General features: G+C 36.8%; 1 protein-coding gene across 1 annotated transcript in view; it reads right to left on the bottom strand.

Moving 5' to 3' along the window:
* Nucleotides 1-15796, bottom strand: part of LOC310718628 (E3 ubiquitin-protein ligase rnf213-alpha-like) — a gene marked incomplete at its 3' end in the record, with an annotated part of 39585 nt that overhangs the window by 13471 nt on the left and 10318 nt on the right. The window contains exons 11-23 of the mRNA XM_083527540.1: nt 14406-14638; nt 14024-14235; nt 12924-13079; nt 5183-5360; nt 4679-4737; nt 4382-4562; nt 3905-3988; nt 3644-3739; nt 3254-3367; nt 3053-3082; nt 2290-2437; nt 919-1092; nt 373-489 (exon numbers count right to left, since the gene is read on the bottom strand). Coding sequence (XP_083383666.1) covers nt 373-489; nt 919-1092; nt 2290-2437; nt 3053-3082; nt 3254-3367; nt 3644-3739; nt 3905-3988; nt 4382-4562; nt 4679-4737; nt 5183-5360; nt 12924-13079; nt 14024-14235; nt 14406-14638 — 1782 coding nt within the window. The remainder of the gene's footprint in view (nt 1-372; nt 490-918; nt 1093-2289; nt 2438-3052; nt 3083-3253; nt 3368-3643; nt 3740-3904; nt 3989-4381; nt 4563-4678; nt 4738-5182; nt 5361-12923; nt 13080-14023; nt 14236-14405; nt 14639-15796) is intronic.

A 15796-nucleotide genomic window follows, 5' to 3' on the forward strand; every position in this document is an offset into this window, starting at 1 on the left:
TTTTTTATATTTCTGCAAAGTTCAACAAAGAATATTTCGAATTTGCTTTCGATTTTCATTTTAATGTGTAAAATTCATATAATCAACTAACATTTTCTGAGCTGTATAATATGTTAATATCATAAATGATAAATATCATATAATATAATAAATGTTATACTAAAAGGATTTGTTCTTAGATTAGACACCGAGAGACTTCTTTCACATCACATAATAACCACTGTAATGTAAGCAAATTGCTAAAACTAATATAATATTGTTTTGTCTTTGGGGATATAAAACAAATGCATAAATGTTTCAACAGAACAAAATAAAATGCAGGAGAATGAAATGAAAACTGCTTAAAGAAAGAAAGCACACAGTCCACTGTACCTGGCATGCCTTGGTTAAGGTCATTGAGCACCTTTACTTTGCTTTTCAGCTTTTCAATTTTTTTGAAATCCTCTTCTGCTTCCTTTATTGTCCTCCGAAATGCCTCCGCTTTTTCTCCTATACAAAACAGACTATGTTCTTCAAATCATATTTGTTTCCAGGTCATTTTAAAAGAATTGTTTAAAAGTACTGGTCACAGATATAGCTCTAAATACTCAATACTAAGACATGAGTTATAAACCACAAAAAGAAAACATTTTACCAGAGGAAATAATTAACATATTTGTCACATTATCAATACTTTCAGGCAAAAAGATGATTTAAAAACTGAATTCATTGAAATCATCTTAGTGATAACTGGATAAGGACAAAACATGTGTCCAATACTAAATGACCAAACTCCTCTTTTTCCTTCCATGTGCTTCTCATATACTCTGAGTTGTAGTAACAACTTCTGTATATTTTGTATACATAAAAGCAGAAAGTACACCTTAAGCTGAAACTCATTATGGAAAAGATATAGAAATATAAAGCATTAGAACTTACCTAGTAGGTAATGATTAAGTTCTTTTTTCTTTTCAATCATTGTTTTTAATAATTTGCACGGTATTGTCTTGTTCATCATTTCTTCAATCAGTTGATCTATTAGCATGTGAGCTTTTTGTAGGAGTTGTTTAGTTTGATTTTGTCCAATGCAGATTTTGTCCATCTGCTGTTGCTCTGCATGATGAAATGTAAAGTCTCATTACTTAGCAGAATATTGAACTAAATAAACCTTAAACATACCTTCTACAAGTGCAGACTATATTTCTTAACTATGAAGAAATGAAATGTAAATCTTTAAAAGTGCTAAGAACTTTGACTGTAGCCCTGTTAGCTTCTGCTTTGTTGTAGCAAGTCTTGGGTAGGATTTGATAGGATTTTTTTCACATAGATCTCAGTATGTCGTGCAGATATTCACTCAGGTGCCTCTGCTCTACAGGACCGTTTTGAGTGCACTGACTGGGACATGTTTAGGGAGGCTGCAACCAACGGGGATTCCATCAACTTGGAGGAGTTCACATCATTAGCGACCAGCTACATCAGCAAGTGCGTTAACGATGCGACCATCTCCAAGACCATCACTACATGCTCCAGCAGGGGACAAGGTGGCCTTAAGAACAGCAAGGGTCAAACTGTCTCGTGCCATCAGAGAGGTGAAGCGCACACACAGCAAGAGAATCCACAGCCACTTCCAGCACAGTGGAGACACCCGGCACTTAAACAGGCTGTTCATGCTCAAAAACCCTCCAATGTGGCTGAATTAAAACAATTCTGCGAAGCGGAGGGAGCGGAAATCTCTCCACAGAGATGTGAAAGACTCATTAGAGGTTATTACAAACGCCTGATTACAGTCTTTGCACATAGCCAGGTATTAGATTAGGAGGGCACTTACTTCTTCACATAGAGCCGAGCATGTTTGGTCAGCTTTGTTCTCTTAATAAACTAATTTTGTTTTTTAATATTAAAATGTAATGATCTGAATTATTTAAGTGTGAAAAGTATGTGGGAAAAAATTCAGGAAGGGGGCAAATATATATACATATATACATATATATCACTTCTGAGGCATCTTTGCTCTTCAGACAAAAATCAACACAATCTATCAATATTCTAATCTAAACAATTGCAGTGAGCATTTCCTGAACACCTTTCTAGTCAGGTTGAGTTACCTTATCATAATCACTAAGTTCTTGAAAGTTATATAACATCCTTTACATTTTTCATTTGCTGGGTCAGATGGGCCAATATTTATTAGAATAGTCATTTATTTATTTTCTTTTTTTTTATTGGATTTAATTCTTAAATGATACTTTTTTAAAAATAAATTTAACACAGAACTATCTAAATAAATACTTTAAAAGAAAAACAGCTTACGCATTTTTGAAAGAACATCTCTCAGCTCTTCATTATAGAGAAGATAAAGGTAGTCCTCATGGTTCCAGGCTAGACCTTGCAGTTTTCTTTCGATAATGAAGGACATCAGGGTTCCACATTTAGGAGACTTTGACGTTAAGAGACCCACCTGTTTGACAACACAATAAATTGTTTTTTTAAGTATATACACTAAATGTTCAGAACTTTGGAGTAGAATTCGATCAAAAGTATTGAAATACACCTGGATTGCAAAGGACCCTTACACAGATTACTTTACAAGAGTTACAATTTTGTATTCATTTGTTACTGCAGAAGTATTCAATACTGATACTAAAGCTGAAATGATAGTATCGAGCAATCCCTACTGCTCAGTCGCCACAACTAAATCCTATTGAACTGCTCTGGAATGAACTACATCACAAGGTCAGAAAGAAATCTCCAACTAGTGAGGAACATCTCTGGTTAGTTTTAGAAGAGGCACAGCAAACTATTTCGGCTAAATGTTTGGAGTCTCAGATTCTGAGAGTTTGTACAACTTCTGGACATTTATAGTTCTGTATGGTCAAAGTAAATCTTCATACAGTTACATTACTGAGTTTGTTGCACAGAAACAAAAGGAACATGAATATGTCTCTTAAATAAAACATAAAAGTCTAGATGTCTACAAACTTTTCACAGGTACTTGGCTATGTTGCATATCAAAAAATTATTTATAACATTTGTAAATTGGTACAGATTTATATTGTGTTCTTTTATGCCTTACCAAACTAGACCATTGTCCCTTCTGGTTGCTCTGCAAATATACGTGAAAAGAGGTGCATAAATTACAATTGCTGTAGATGCAAAAACAGAAATTCCTAGCTTAATATCGGTACAATTTATTTTAAGCAGTGATCATGAAGTGTGGAAAAACACAAAGAGAAAAAACAGAACAGTGTTTGCGATTAGGAATTAAAAAACTTACCTTGGACACCAATCTGTTAATTGCATTTTTGGCACAAACAAACATGCATTTCTCCATTGCTGGACAAACACCAGAATATTCAAGGTAGTATTTCACTTGGTCTTTTAACTCTTTCTGTTCAAACAAATAAATGAATATAGAGTTATAGTTCACTGTAAAAATCACAAGTAAAGAGTTACATTTTATTAATATTGCTTTGTATGTACTGTATGATTATTGAAATGATTGTACTACATTCCTTTTGTGTGCTACGTATATTATCTATTATCAGTTCAATTTCAGTAGAATCCATTGTTTACCTTTAATTATGTTCAATTAAAATGACATTAGAGCACAGATTAGAGACACATGCTAATCTATGACTGCTTGCAGATTCCAGACAAAACTTGCCTTTTCAAGATATCTTGTGAAAAGTGCCTTTAGATTTTCCTCCCAGGCTTTTTGCCAAATATTTGGCAATTGAAGATTAAACACATCACTCCAATCCTAGAAAGAAATCACATCCATTCTTGATAGTCCATGAACAGTTTGTGAGGAGATTAGGAATAACAATTGGTGCAATATTTACTGCACACACTTCACTTTCAGGCCTCTATAAATCCCAGAAGAATATTAAAGTTTATTTACAGCAAAATGAATGAATATACATACTCCTAATTTCATCTTGTTTTTCTGGGATGAAATGCAGTCAAAAATATTCTGCATTAGCTGAGAAAATCTGGAAGCGTAAACAGTCTGCAAAATAATTAATACAATCCATTACCTGAAGTCTACATGTTTATTCAATTAATTATTTAAAACCATATACTAGAACTGCATTTGAACAGGATTACTAAAGGTCATCTTATACTTACAAGCATTACTTTTAGTAGTAAATATTTTACAATTTTGCACCCATAATAATAATAATAATAATAATAATAATAATAATAATAATCCTAGACACAGTTGATAAAATGTACAATACAATTTTCATTTAATTTCAGTGGATTGCATCACCGCACATACGCAAACACAGATAAGTGCTTAAGTGGTTATTAAATTATGTGATCATTTGCCTAACAATAGCTTTTTCATTTGATTTTATGCTCACTGTCACATTTATAAATGGGCAGTACAATTATTTACCATATCAACTGAACGATGTTCAACATAGTCAGTGAATGCATTCAGAAGCCGCAGTGCTGACAGAACATTGGCCAAATGTTCTTTCCAGTTTGTGTCTTTGGAAGAAATTGCAAGGATTTGCAGTGCTATGTCCAGGCACGATTGTACATCTGTCTTCCGTATTCCTGAAGATTCTTCTTGGCTGCTTGTTTAACCATGTATGAAAGAACGTTGAAGTAACATACAGTAATTTTATCAGAAACCAAAAACATAAAGCATCATCATCTGTTGTTAAAAATGTTTTCTTGTTTGATTTACCTTTCTTTTAGCTGGGCCTTGATCCTCAAAGCAAACCTTTCCACAGCATAATGCAGTTTCTGGAAAAATAAATTTAAAGTTTTTCTGTACCACTGTATGTAAACAATGGTACTCGTGTGACCCCTGCTTCTACACATGCCAAGAGTCAATCATGTTTCTTCACCTGGCCTGGGGCTGTAGCAGGGTGTGGATTATTTAACTATAACAACATGCTGCTCTCTAGACTATTAAATCACTATAAGGAATATCCTGTTCCTTTTTAGTCATTTACATTGCACAAAATTTGACCATAAAAGGTTTAAATGTAAAGATTCTAAATTAAATGTTATAGAATTGCTTCTAAAAGGAAAAAGTATAGGATGTGTCAAGGCTGGGGGTCACAACAAATACCTAATCAGGCTTGGCATTGATAGTCTGGAAAGAAAACCCTCATTAACACTGGGCTTTTGTGTGTTTACATCTGCATGCCCATGGCACAGACAAATGCAATCACTCAATACTCACACTAAATTTGTTGCAGGTCTGCCATTTCATCAGCTGTAAAAGGAGCTCCTCTGGAGTAAGGCTGAGTTTCAATAGGGCATCAAGGTTTTCTAGATTAGCCATATCTAATACAGCAGCTTTAAATTCCTTCTGTCTGTTTATCACCAAATAGTGGGTCTTGATCATTTCAGAAAGGGTCCTTGGTAAGAAACACATTTTAATTTTACAAACATGTTTATAAAATATACAACAAAAAAATGTAATGTTCATTACTTAACAAAAAATAAATAAATAAACCAATAAATACCCAGTTCATGATTGAACTATGAGCTTATGTAAGGCTCAGGACAAATGCTGTCCCATTGTACCAGGAATAGTAAAAAATAATATACAGGCAATTACTAAATCTGTTTTCCAATTCCCCGTTTCATTATTTTTTTGTTTATTGTTTTTTTGCATTGGTTCTTGTCAAATAAGTAAAGTAGCAGCTCAATAAATATTAGTTTGTGGTTGACATATGTGACATATGGGGTATAAAAGTTAAGCTAAAAAATGATCATTTCTAAGTTGAAGTTGGTGGACCCAATAGCATGTTCTCCTCCAATGGCAGTGGTAGGATGAGCAGAAGAACAAACTAGCCATAACATGAGACACCAGTGTGTCAGAAATTGAAAAGAAAAATGGCAATAAGGTAAAAAATATAAACAAAAATATACTATTAATGTTAAGCTGTGAACCATGTTGAGTAACACAATGGCTAGATTAGGTAGCTAAGTTAACCCATCATTTGTAAATTTGTTAATGATTTGCTGGTGATAGGCAGTGCTCTCTCTCTCTCTCTCTCTCTCTCTCTCTCTCTCTCTCTCTCTCTCTCTCTCTCTCTCTATATATATATATATATATATATATATATATATATATATATATATATATATACAGTGCCTTGCGAAAGTATTCGCCCCCTTGAACTTTGCGACCTTTTGCCACATTTCAGGCTTCAAACATAAAGATATAAAACTGTACTTTTTTGTGAAGAATCAACAACAAGTGGGACACAATCATGAAGTGGAACGAAATTTATTGGATATCTCAAACGTTTTTAACAAATAAAAAACTGAAAAATTGGGCGTGCAAAATTATTCAGCCCCTTTACTTTCACTGCAGCAAACTCTCTCCAGAAGTTCAGTGAGGATCTCTGAATGATCCAATGTTGACCTAAATGACTAATGATGATAAATAGAATCCACCTGTGTGTAATCAAGTCTCCGTATAAATGCACCTGCACTGTGATAGTCTCAGAGGTCCGTTTAAAGCGCAGAGAGCATCATGAAGAACAAGGAACACACCAGGCAGGTCCGAGATACTGTTGTGGAGAAGTTTAAAGCCGGATTTGGATACAAAAAGATTTCCCAAGCTTTAAAACATCCCAAGGAGCACTGTGCAAGCAATAATATTGAAATGGAAGGAGTATCAGACCACTGCAAATCTACCAAGACCTGGCCGTCCCTCTAAACTTTCAGCTCATACAAGGAGAAGACTGATCAGAGATGCAGCCAGAGTTGGCAAGAAGAAAGCCATTTCTTAAAGATATCCATAAAAGGTGTCGTTTAAAGTTTGCCACAAGCCACCTGGGAGACACACCGAACTTTTTGGCAACAATGCAAAACGTTATGTTTGGCGTAAAAGCAACACGGCTCATCACCCTGAACACACCATCCCCACTGTGAAACATGGTGGTGGCAGCATCATGGTTTGGGCCTGCTTTTCTTCAGCAGGGACAGGGAAGATGGTTAAAATTGATGGGAAGATGGATGGAGCCAAATACAGGACCATTCTGGAAGAAAACCTGATGGAGTCTGCAAAAGACCTGAGACTGGGACGGAGATTTGTCTTCCAACAAGACAATGATCCAAAACATAAAGCAAAATCTACAATGGAATGGTTCACAAATAAACATATCCAGGTGTTAGAATGGCCAAGTCAAAGTCCAGACCTGAATCCAATCGAGAATCTGTGGAAAGAACTGAAAACTGCTGTTCACAAATGCTCTCCATCCAACCTCACTGAGCTCGACATACCACAAGCGACTTACAGCTGTAATCGCAGCAAAAGGTGGCGCTACAAAGTATTAACTTAAAGGGGCTGAATAATTTTGCACGCCCAATTTTTCAGTTTTTTATTTGTTAAAAAAGTTTGAAATATCCAATAAATTTTGTTCCACTTCATGATTGTGTCCCAATTGTTGTTGATTCTTCACAAAAAAGTACAGTTTTATATCTTTATGTTTGAAGCCTGAAATGTGGCAAAAGGTCGCAAAGTTCAAGGGGGCCGAATACTTTCGCAAGGCACTGTATATATATATATATATATACATACACATACATACAAACAAACATATACACATACCATTAAATCCATTCAGTACATACAGTATTAGAACGTTGTTAATGATGTTAAAATGAATAAAGTGTACAGTCCCTGACAAAAGTCTTGTCGCTTGTGTACAAATTGACCTGAAGTGCTGCTGAAATAGATTTCTAATAAAGATGTTTTTTCAAGAAATGGCTCTTTTTTATCCCTACAGCTTCTGTAATAATGTTTCAGTGCAAAACGAAACTGTGAAAAAGTATTCTAATATTCACAGATTGGTAAAGCCCATTGAGTCCATTTTTGCAAAGACATAAGTGTTGTCGCCTTGTGATATGAGCTTCACCTGTGACTAATAATGGATTAATTAGGTCTCAGGTGTGTATAAAAAGAACCCCAGTACACTAGACCTTCACATCAACTGCAACTAGACCTCTGCAAACATGCCTAAGATTCACCCTGAGACTAAAGTTTTGATTAGCAAGAGGCTGAAGACCAGATCCACTGCTGATGTGGCAGACCCCTTCAATGTGTCTCAGTGTCAAGTACAGAGGATAAAAAAAAGATTTGAAGAGACTGGAGACGTTTTGGACAAGCCCAGGTCAGGCAGACCCCGCAAGACAACAGCTCGAGAGGACCGTTTGTTGGCTCGAAAATCCATGGCCAGCCCATTTTCCACTGCAGCAGAGCTCCACGAGACCTGGTCACCTGAAGTCCCTGTGTCAACCAGAACAGTTTGTCGGATTCTGTCTCGAAATGGCCTCCATGGTCGAATCAGTGCCCAAAAGCCAGCACTAAACAAAAGACAATTGAAAAACCGTGTGGCATTTGCCAAGGCCCACAGCCTGCTAAAAGGATGGACGCTGGAAAAGTGGCAGAAGGTGGATTTTTCAGATGAATCTTCTGTTGAATTACACCACGGTCGCCACAAATATTGCAGGAGACCTACTGGAGCCTTCATGGATCCGAGATTCACCCAGAAAACAGTGAAGTTTGGTGGCGGAAAAATCATGGTCTGGGGTTACATCCAGGATGGGGGTGTGCGAGAGATCTGCAGGGTGGAAGGCAACATCAATAGTCTAAAATACCAAGAAATCTTAGCTACCGCTTATATTCCCAACCATAAAAGAGGCCAAATTCTGCAGCAGGATGGTGCTCCATCGCATACTTCCATCTCCACATCAATGTTCTCCAAGGCGAAGATCAAGATGCTCCAGGATTGGCCAGCCCAGTCACCAGACATGAACATCATTGAGCACATGTGGGGTAAGATGAAAGAGGAAGCATGGAAGACGAAACCAAAGAATATTGATGAACTCTGGGAGGCATGCAAGAATGCTTTCTTTGCTATTCCTGATGACTTCATCAATAAATTGTATGAATCCTTCCCAAACCGCATGGATGCAGTCCTTCAAGCCCATGGAAGTCATACAAGATATTAAATTTGGATCTCACAGCACCACTACTTCATTTGCTGACATATTTTTGTATTTGCAGTAAATTTGTTCAATTTCTATATAGGAGACAAAACTTTTGTCTTGCCAAAATTTGACCTTTCTGTCCTGATTAAATGATAAATCTTTTTTCAGTGAAACTCATTTATTTCAGTGCATTAAACATCATTTGAGCTATTTCTAACACCAATTGATTAATTAAAAGTCAGGTTAATAGCAGGTGTTTCTACAAAATAGATAAGCGACAAGACTTTTGTCAGGGACTGTAGAATAAATGTACTTATTTAGGTGCTACAGAACAAATCTAAAGATCTACACCACTGCATCCCTCTATCCAGTGCACAGTCATACTTCACAAAATATGAACATTAGCTAATAACATATAAATACACACATCCACAATCACTCAAACAAAATACATACACAAATACACTCACACACACAAGTGCCTAGACAAATACACAGATAAACATATGCACACCTGCACAAATACATACATCAATACACACTAACTCACACATAAAAACACCCATATATATTATATACATATATATATAATATATATATATATATACAAACACACTAACATATGTGCAGTGGCTGTGCAAAACTGGGAAATAACAAATGGTTTTTAAGACATATGCATGTTCCTTTTCTTTGTATTCAACAAACTTGGAAAAAGACAAACACACATGAATGTGACAATGTGACAGTGAATGAGTGGATGAAGTTCTGTGGAGTCCAAATGGGACATTTTTGTCTCAAACAGAAGAACTTGTGTAAGACAGAGAGAAGATGTGATCAGACTCCCTCACCCCCACACTCACACATGAAGGTGGAAGTTTAATGGTTTGGGGTTGTTTTGGAGCAGGGAAGGTTCTGGAAAGTGAACAGAATCCTGAGCCATCATGGCTCCCATTCCATACTTCATGCAGGTCTGTCTGGACTGCAGATTATTGGAACTGACTTCAATGTACAACAAGATGGTGAGCCGAAGTGCACGTCTGAGTTCTGTACGTGTTATTTAGAGAGCAAACAGTCATCTGGAGTGATATCTATACTACATGGACAAAAGTATTGGGACACCTGACTTTTCCAGCCAAATGTGGTTCTTTGCCAAAGAAGGCACACAATTGTGTAGGACATCTTTGGATGCAGCTGCATAAAATTTTTCCTTCACTTGAACTAGGAGAACTAAACCTGTGCCAGCATGACCATGCCGCTGTGCACAAAGTCAGCTCCATGAAGATCTGCTTTATATGGGTTGAAGTGGAAGAGCGCCAACCCTATTGAACACTTTTGGGATGAATTTGAACACTAACTGCACCCCCAGGCCTCCTCACCTTACCTAGATCAGAAACTGCACAATTCAAAAAGTACATACTGTACATGCTTATGACCAGGTGTCCACAAGCTTTTAACAATATAGTCTTTAATGGAATGGGCTGACCAGTCACCACACCTAAATCCTATTGAACTGCACCCTGGGATAAACTGGAAAGTAGGGTCAGAAATAAATCTCCAACTAGTAAAGAACAACTCTGGCAAATTTTACAAGAGGCACTGCAAAGTATTTCAGCTGAATGTTTGGAGAAAGGCACTGTCTAGATGCTGAATGTGTAAAGGTCATCACTGGAATATGTGAAGAAAGAATTTCACTGTGCTGTAAAGTACACGTGATGAGTATGAAGCACCTTTATGTCAGGAATCCACCTGCCACGCCCCCTTCGGCGGCTGTCATTGCCTCCGCTTTCTCAAAAGCTCCCGGCTCCAATCATGCACACCTGGGGCTCGTTATTCACTCATCCCCAGCTCCAATATAGACTCCTCATTCACCCACACTCCCCGTCCGTTATTGTTGGTGTATGTTGGTTCATGTACGTAAGTGTAGGTTCCTGGTGGTATGTGTTACCGCGTCTGCGTATCCCGCTATGTACCTTTCCTCCCGGACTCCTCACTCTCTCCTCGGCTGCACTTTCCTTCCAAATCACACCCCGGATTACCCCGATCCTCCCATTGCTATCTCTATGCATGCGCTGTTTATCCCTCGTTCTCCTGTGTACTGCTCAGCGCCGCGCTTCTTCAACGCGCCCCCGTGGAATATCTAAAGACTGCCTCTCTTTCAGTTCGGGACTTCGTGGTCCGCGCTCCCGGAGCGCACCACCAGATTATTCACCTCAAAGGCGAGTGTTTTGTGTTGGCTCTGCCCTGTATGTGCAACAAACTGTGTTTTGCTGTACTTCGGCTTCCGCCTCCGTTTCCCGCATGACACTTTATTTATTACTTTCTCATCTGCACATTTATATATTTGGTCAAACTAAATCTTCAGACCTTTACATTGGGAAAGTGGTACTGTAGCTCAGTGGTTAAGGCTCTGGGTTACTGATCATAAGGTTGGGGGTTCAAGCCCCAGTATCACCTAGCTGCCACTCTTGGGTACTTAACCCAAAAACATAACTTTTAGAATTATGGTCAAAAGGTAAAAAATTTGTCTTCTCAGACCAGAACACATTTTCCCACATGGTTTGTGGAAACTGATCAAATCTTTGGGAAAAATTCAGACAGACTTGCTTATCCTTCTTTGCCCCCTACCCACAGCCCTGACCTACAGAATACAGTAGATTATAGTCACATGCAAGCAGTGACCAGTACCTGCCAGAAATTCAGTGCTGCCGTTGGACTACCAAGGCCCATTTTCTCCATTTATTGATGATGGTTTTGACAAAGTTCAATGGTATATTCAGAGTTTTCGACATTCTTTTATATCTCTCTCCTGATTGGTTTCTTTTAACAATTAAGTCTTGCAGTGTCTTTTGCAACACTTAGTGGTCCAGGGCCCAGAATGCAACAAAATTTAAGATGTTTATCTGGTTTTAATCAGAATCATTGTACTTGATGGCAGGTGTGTGTTATTTACCTACAGGCCTCATTCTGAAAAAACACACAGGGGGACAGAGCCCCGTTATTAAAGGGTGTGCAGACTAATACAGTGGTACACATACGAGTGCCCTAACATACGAGTTTTTGCTTTGATGCGCGAGGTATGAGCTCAAGACGCCGCTGCTAGATGGCGAATCGAAGCCAGAAAGCGAAGATTGTGACGAAAATTAAGATAAGCAAAGAACAAAAAGTAAAAATGTTAAAGTTTAGGGATACGTAGTGTACAGGAGTGATAGTAAAAAAACAAGTTTTCCCTCCGCCTCCGCTTATTGCCACTACCCCCCCCCCTTCCGCACACTCTCTCTCACACACACACACACACACACACACACACACACACACACACACACACACCACCGGCGTTTTCGTTAGCTCAAGTCGTCTCATCTCCAAGGAAAAGACACTGAATAAAACATTATTATATCTTTACATTCTCTTTTATTATGTTTTTATACAATATTTGTCATTTATAAATACATTTTTCTTATTCAAAAACACGTAACAATAACAACTGGGGGGCATTTTGGGGGCTGGAACGGATTAATGGCATTTCAATGAATTTCAATGGGGAAATTTGCTTTGAAATACGAGCAATTTGACATACGAGCAAGATTACGGAACGAATTCAACTCGTATGTCGAGGAACCACTGTATATAATCAGTCTTGCAGGTTTTTGTATTTAAAATGTTCCCGGTTATTAATTATTTCTTTTATGTCTCTTTTTCTTTGTCTTTTTCTTTTTCTCATTAAAGCTGTAATAAGTTTGACATTTATGTTTATATATCTGTGTAGATATTTTAAAACCAGCAATTTAGTAAGACGTTTTAAATGAAACACCCACACCCACACACACACACACACACACACACACACACACACCCTTAAACACATATAATACACACCCACACACACACACACCCACCCACACACAGACTGTAACTCAGGAGCCAAGCAGGACACCATTTTCTATGTGAGTTGTCACCTAGGTGAGTAGCTTTACCTGGGTGATATTTGATGATGGCGGTGCCTTACCGGTGCTAACCAGTGACTAGTGTCTGGAGCCACTACATAAAACAGGGCCATAAACCACAGAGCTGCATCTGGTGATTTGTTGAAGACCAGGTTGAACATGTTATGCACAGCTTCAGAAAGTTCCCTGGAGGGTAAATATAACATACAGGTTAGATTCTATATTCTTCTCCGCAGACATATTTGTTTACTTTAATTATATGCATTGTTTGGAACGGTCAGGTTATAGCTCCTACCTACAGTGAGTTACATGAAGGTTATTAGAAAAAGTAAAACAATTCTAAATTCACAAAACTGAACTGCATGTCAGCATTGCATGTGACTGGTATCCATGAGTAACCTGGACTACTTTATTCACTTACACAGTCTACTTACACCACATCATATCGATGACCTCGTTCTAATCCATTATTGTTTCTATAGTAACAGCTGAATCACACTGGAATGGTTTCAGAAAGAAGCAATTTGATTTAAGAAAGATTTTCCTGCTTTAATGTTCCTGTGGACAGCAAGAAAATATCAAAAGCTAAGGGGAAATAAACCTGCTTACAAAATCTAGCTTCACCTAGGTTTTATTCTTTTATTTAATGCTATTTTGGATCTAAAGCAGGGAACATATGAATCAGACAAAGTGTTCATGCTCTCAGGAAGTGAGGGGCAGCATAACCTCTCCCAGCACCTGCTCACAGTGACACTGGGTTTTCATCTGCATCTGTGAGCTCATGCATACACAAGAGGGCAGATAACGCATATCTTTTACAGGATCTATCTAACACACACACACACACACACACACACACACACACACACACACACACACACACACACACACACACACACACACACACACACACACACAGACAGACAGACAGACAGACAGACAGACAGACAGACAGACAGACAGACAGACAGATAGATGTTATTTATAAAAACTAACATATCTAAAACAGGTAACTGTGGGCTGAAACTGTGGCAATTATTTTAAATTATAAATTATATAAATTATATTTTGGATACAAAACAATTAATATCTACCTTTTGATCAAACTGAAGGGAAAAACATGAACTTACCTTCTCACAGATTCCTCGAGATTTGCCAGAGTGACATGAAGTGTGCCATTTTTCTCAATAATATTAGACAGCTTTTTTAAAGTTTCTTCACCAGGATTTATGTTAAAATATTTTGCAAGAATTGCTGCAGCAAGAACAAACTCCACTGGAGGTGTATATTTGATCTCCTTAATTGCACACTCAAATGCTTTCAGATATAATTTTACATCATCCTGTAAATAAAAATAAAATGAAAGATTTAGATAAATATTGTTAAGTATGTTGCAAAATGTTAACATGATGTTAATATCTATATTCAGAACAAAGAAGGGAAAAGAAGAATTATGAATTAATGAAATCAATTATGAATGATTTTTGTTTGTGTAAACCATTACATGTGTACCTGTGTCCATATTACTTCCACTCTTTCAGCTTCACAAACATGTCTCTTTTGTAGACAGCCATGAAAAAAATCAAGTTTAGTCTGCATGTCCGATAAGTCCGCATTTGTGCACAATACCAGCTGTGTGAATGTCGACTGAATGAATTCTGATCGTATATCGTCAAAATTCTTAGACTTCCTGAATGGTAACCATGATGCAGGTTTCATACACACATCATCAAACTGGTAGAAGACTAAAACAGAACATTTAAAATGTTAATTTCTTTTTAAATACAAAAACGTATCTGCACATATAGATGTAACATTTTGAAGGGAATGCATTCTGGACCAGAATTTAATTACCTCACAGTTGTTTTAATACAACAAGCATATTCAATCACAAGATAGGATTCAAAAATACTTTTGTAAATAGGAATGGGAGCATCATTTTCCACATATTTATTGTAAAAACAATGGTATCTGTGAAAGATGTAGCCTAATTTACAGCTAGCAAGCAGAGATTATTGTATGAAATTAGTATTATTTAAACAATAAGCATATAGTGACACTATAGAATTTTATGTCCCAAAAAAATGTTTTGTATAAATCATAAGTATTGCATTTGTTTAACCAACACTGGTTTCAAACTGATCAGAACCCTTCAGGTTAAAGCTGCTCATAACAAGAATAAAATCAAATAAAAGCTACTTTTTGTAATGACTAACACACATTTAAAAACTTTGGACACTCGTTTAAAACATTTGTAAGCAACTAATTCTGCCATTAATAGGCATCAAAGTATGAACAGTTATGACTAGATGGCATGATTATGAACAGTTATAAATAGATGGCATGATTATGAACAGTTATGACTAGATGGCATGATTATGAACAGTTATAAATAGATGGCATGATTATGAACAGTTATAAATAGATGGCATGATTATGAACAGTTATGACTAGATGGCATGATTATGAACAGTTATAAATAGATGGCATGATTATGAACAGTTATGACTAGATGGCATGATTATGAACAGTTATAAATAGATGGCATGATTATGAACAGTTATAAATAGATGGCATGATTATGAACAGTTATAAATAGATGGCATGATTATGAACAGTTATAAATAGATGGCATGATTATGAACAGTTATAAATAGATGGCATGATTATGAACAGTTATGACTAGATGGCATGATTATGAACAGTTATAAATAGATGGCATGATTATGAAAGGTTTGATCAGTTATGAGTAGATGATATGGTTATAAATATATGACACATTTCATATATGAAAAAGTTATAAATATTTATAATCAACCATTAATAGATGAAAGGGTTACAGATGACATGATTATGAACAGTTATGATCAGTTATGAATAGATGATAAGGTTATAAATATATA

This window comes from Silurus aristotelis, assembly GCF_946808225.1.
Source record: "Silurus aristotelis genome assembly, chromosome: 23".
NCBI lineage: Eukaryota > Metazoa > Chordata > Actinopteri > Siluriformes > Siluridae > Silurus > Silurus aristotelis.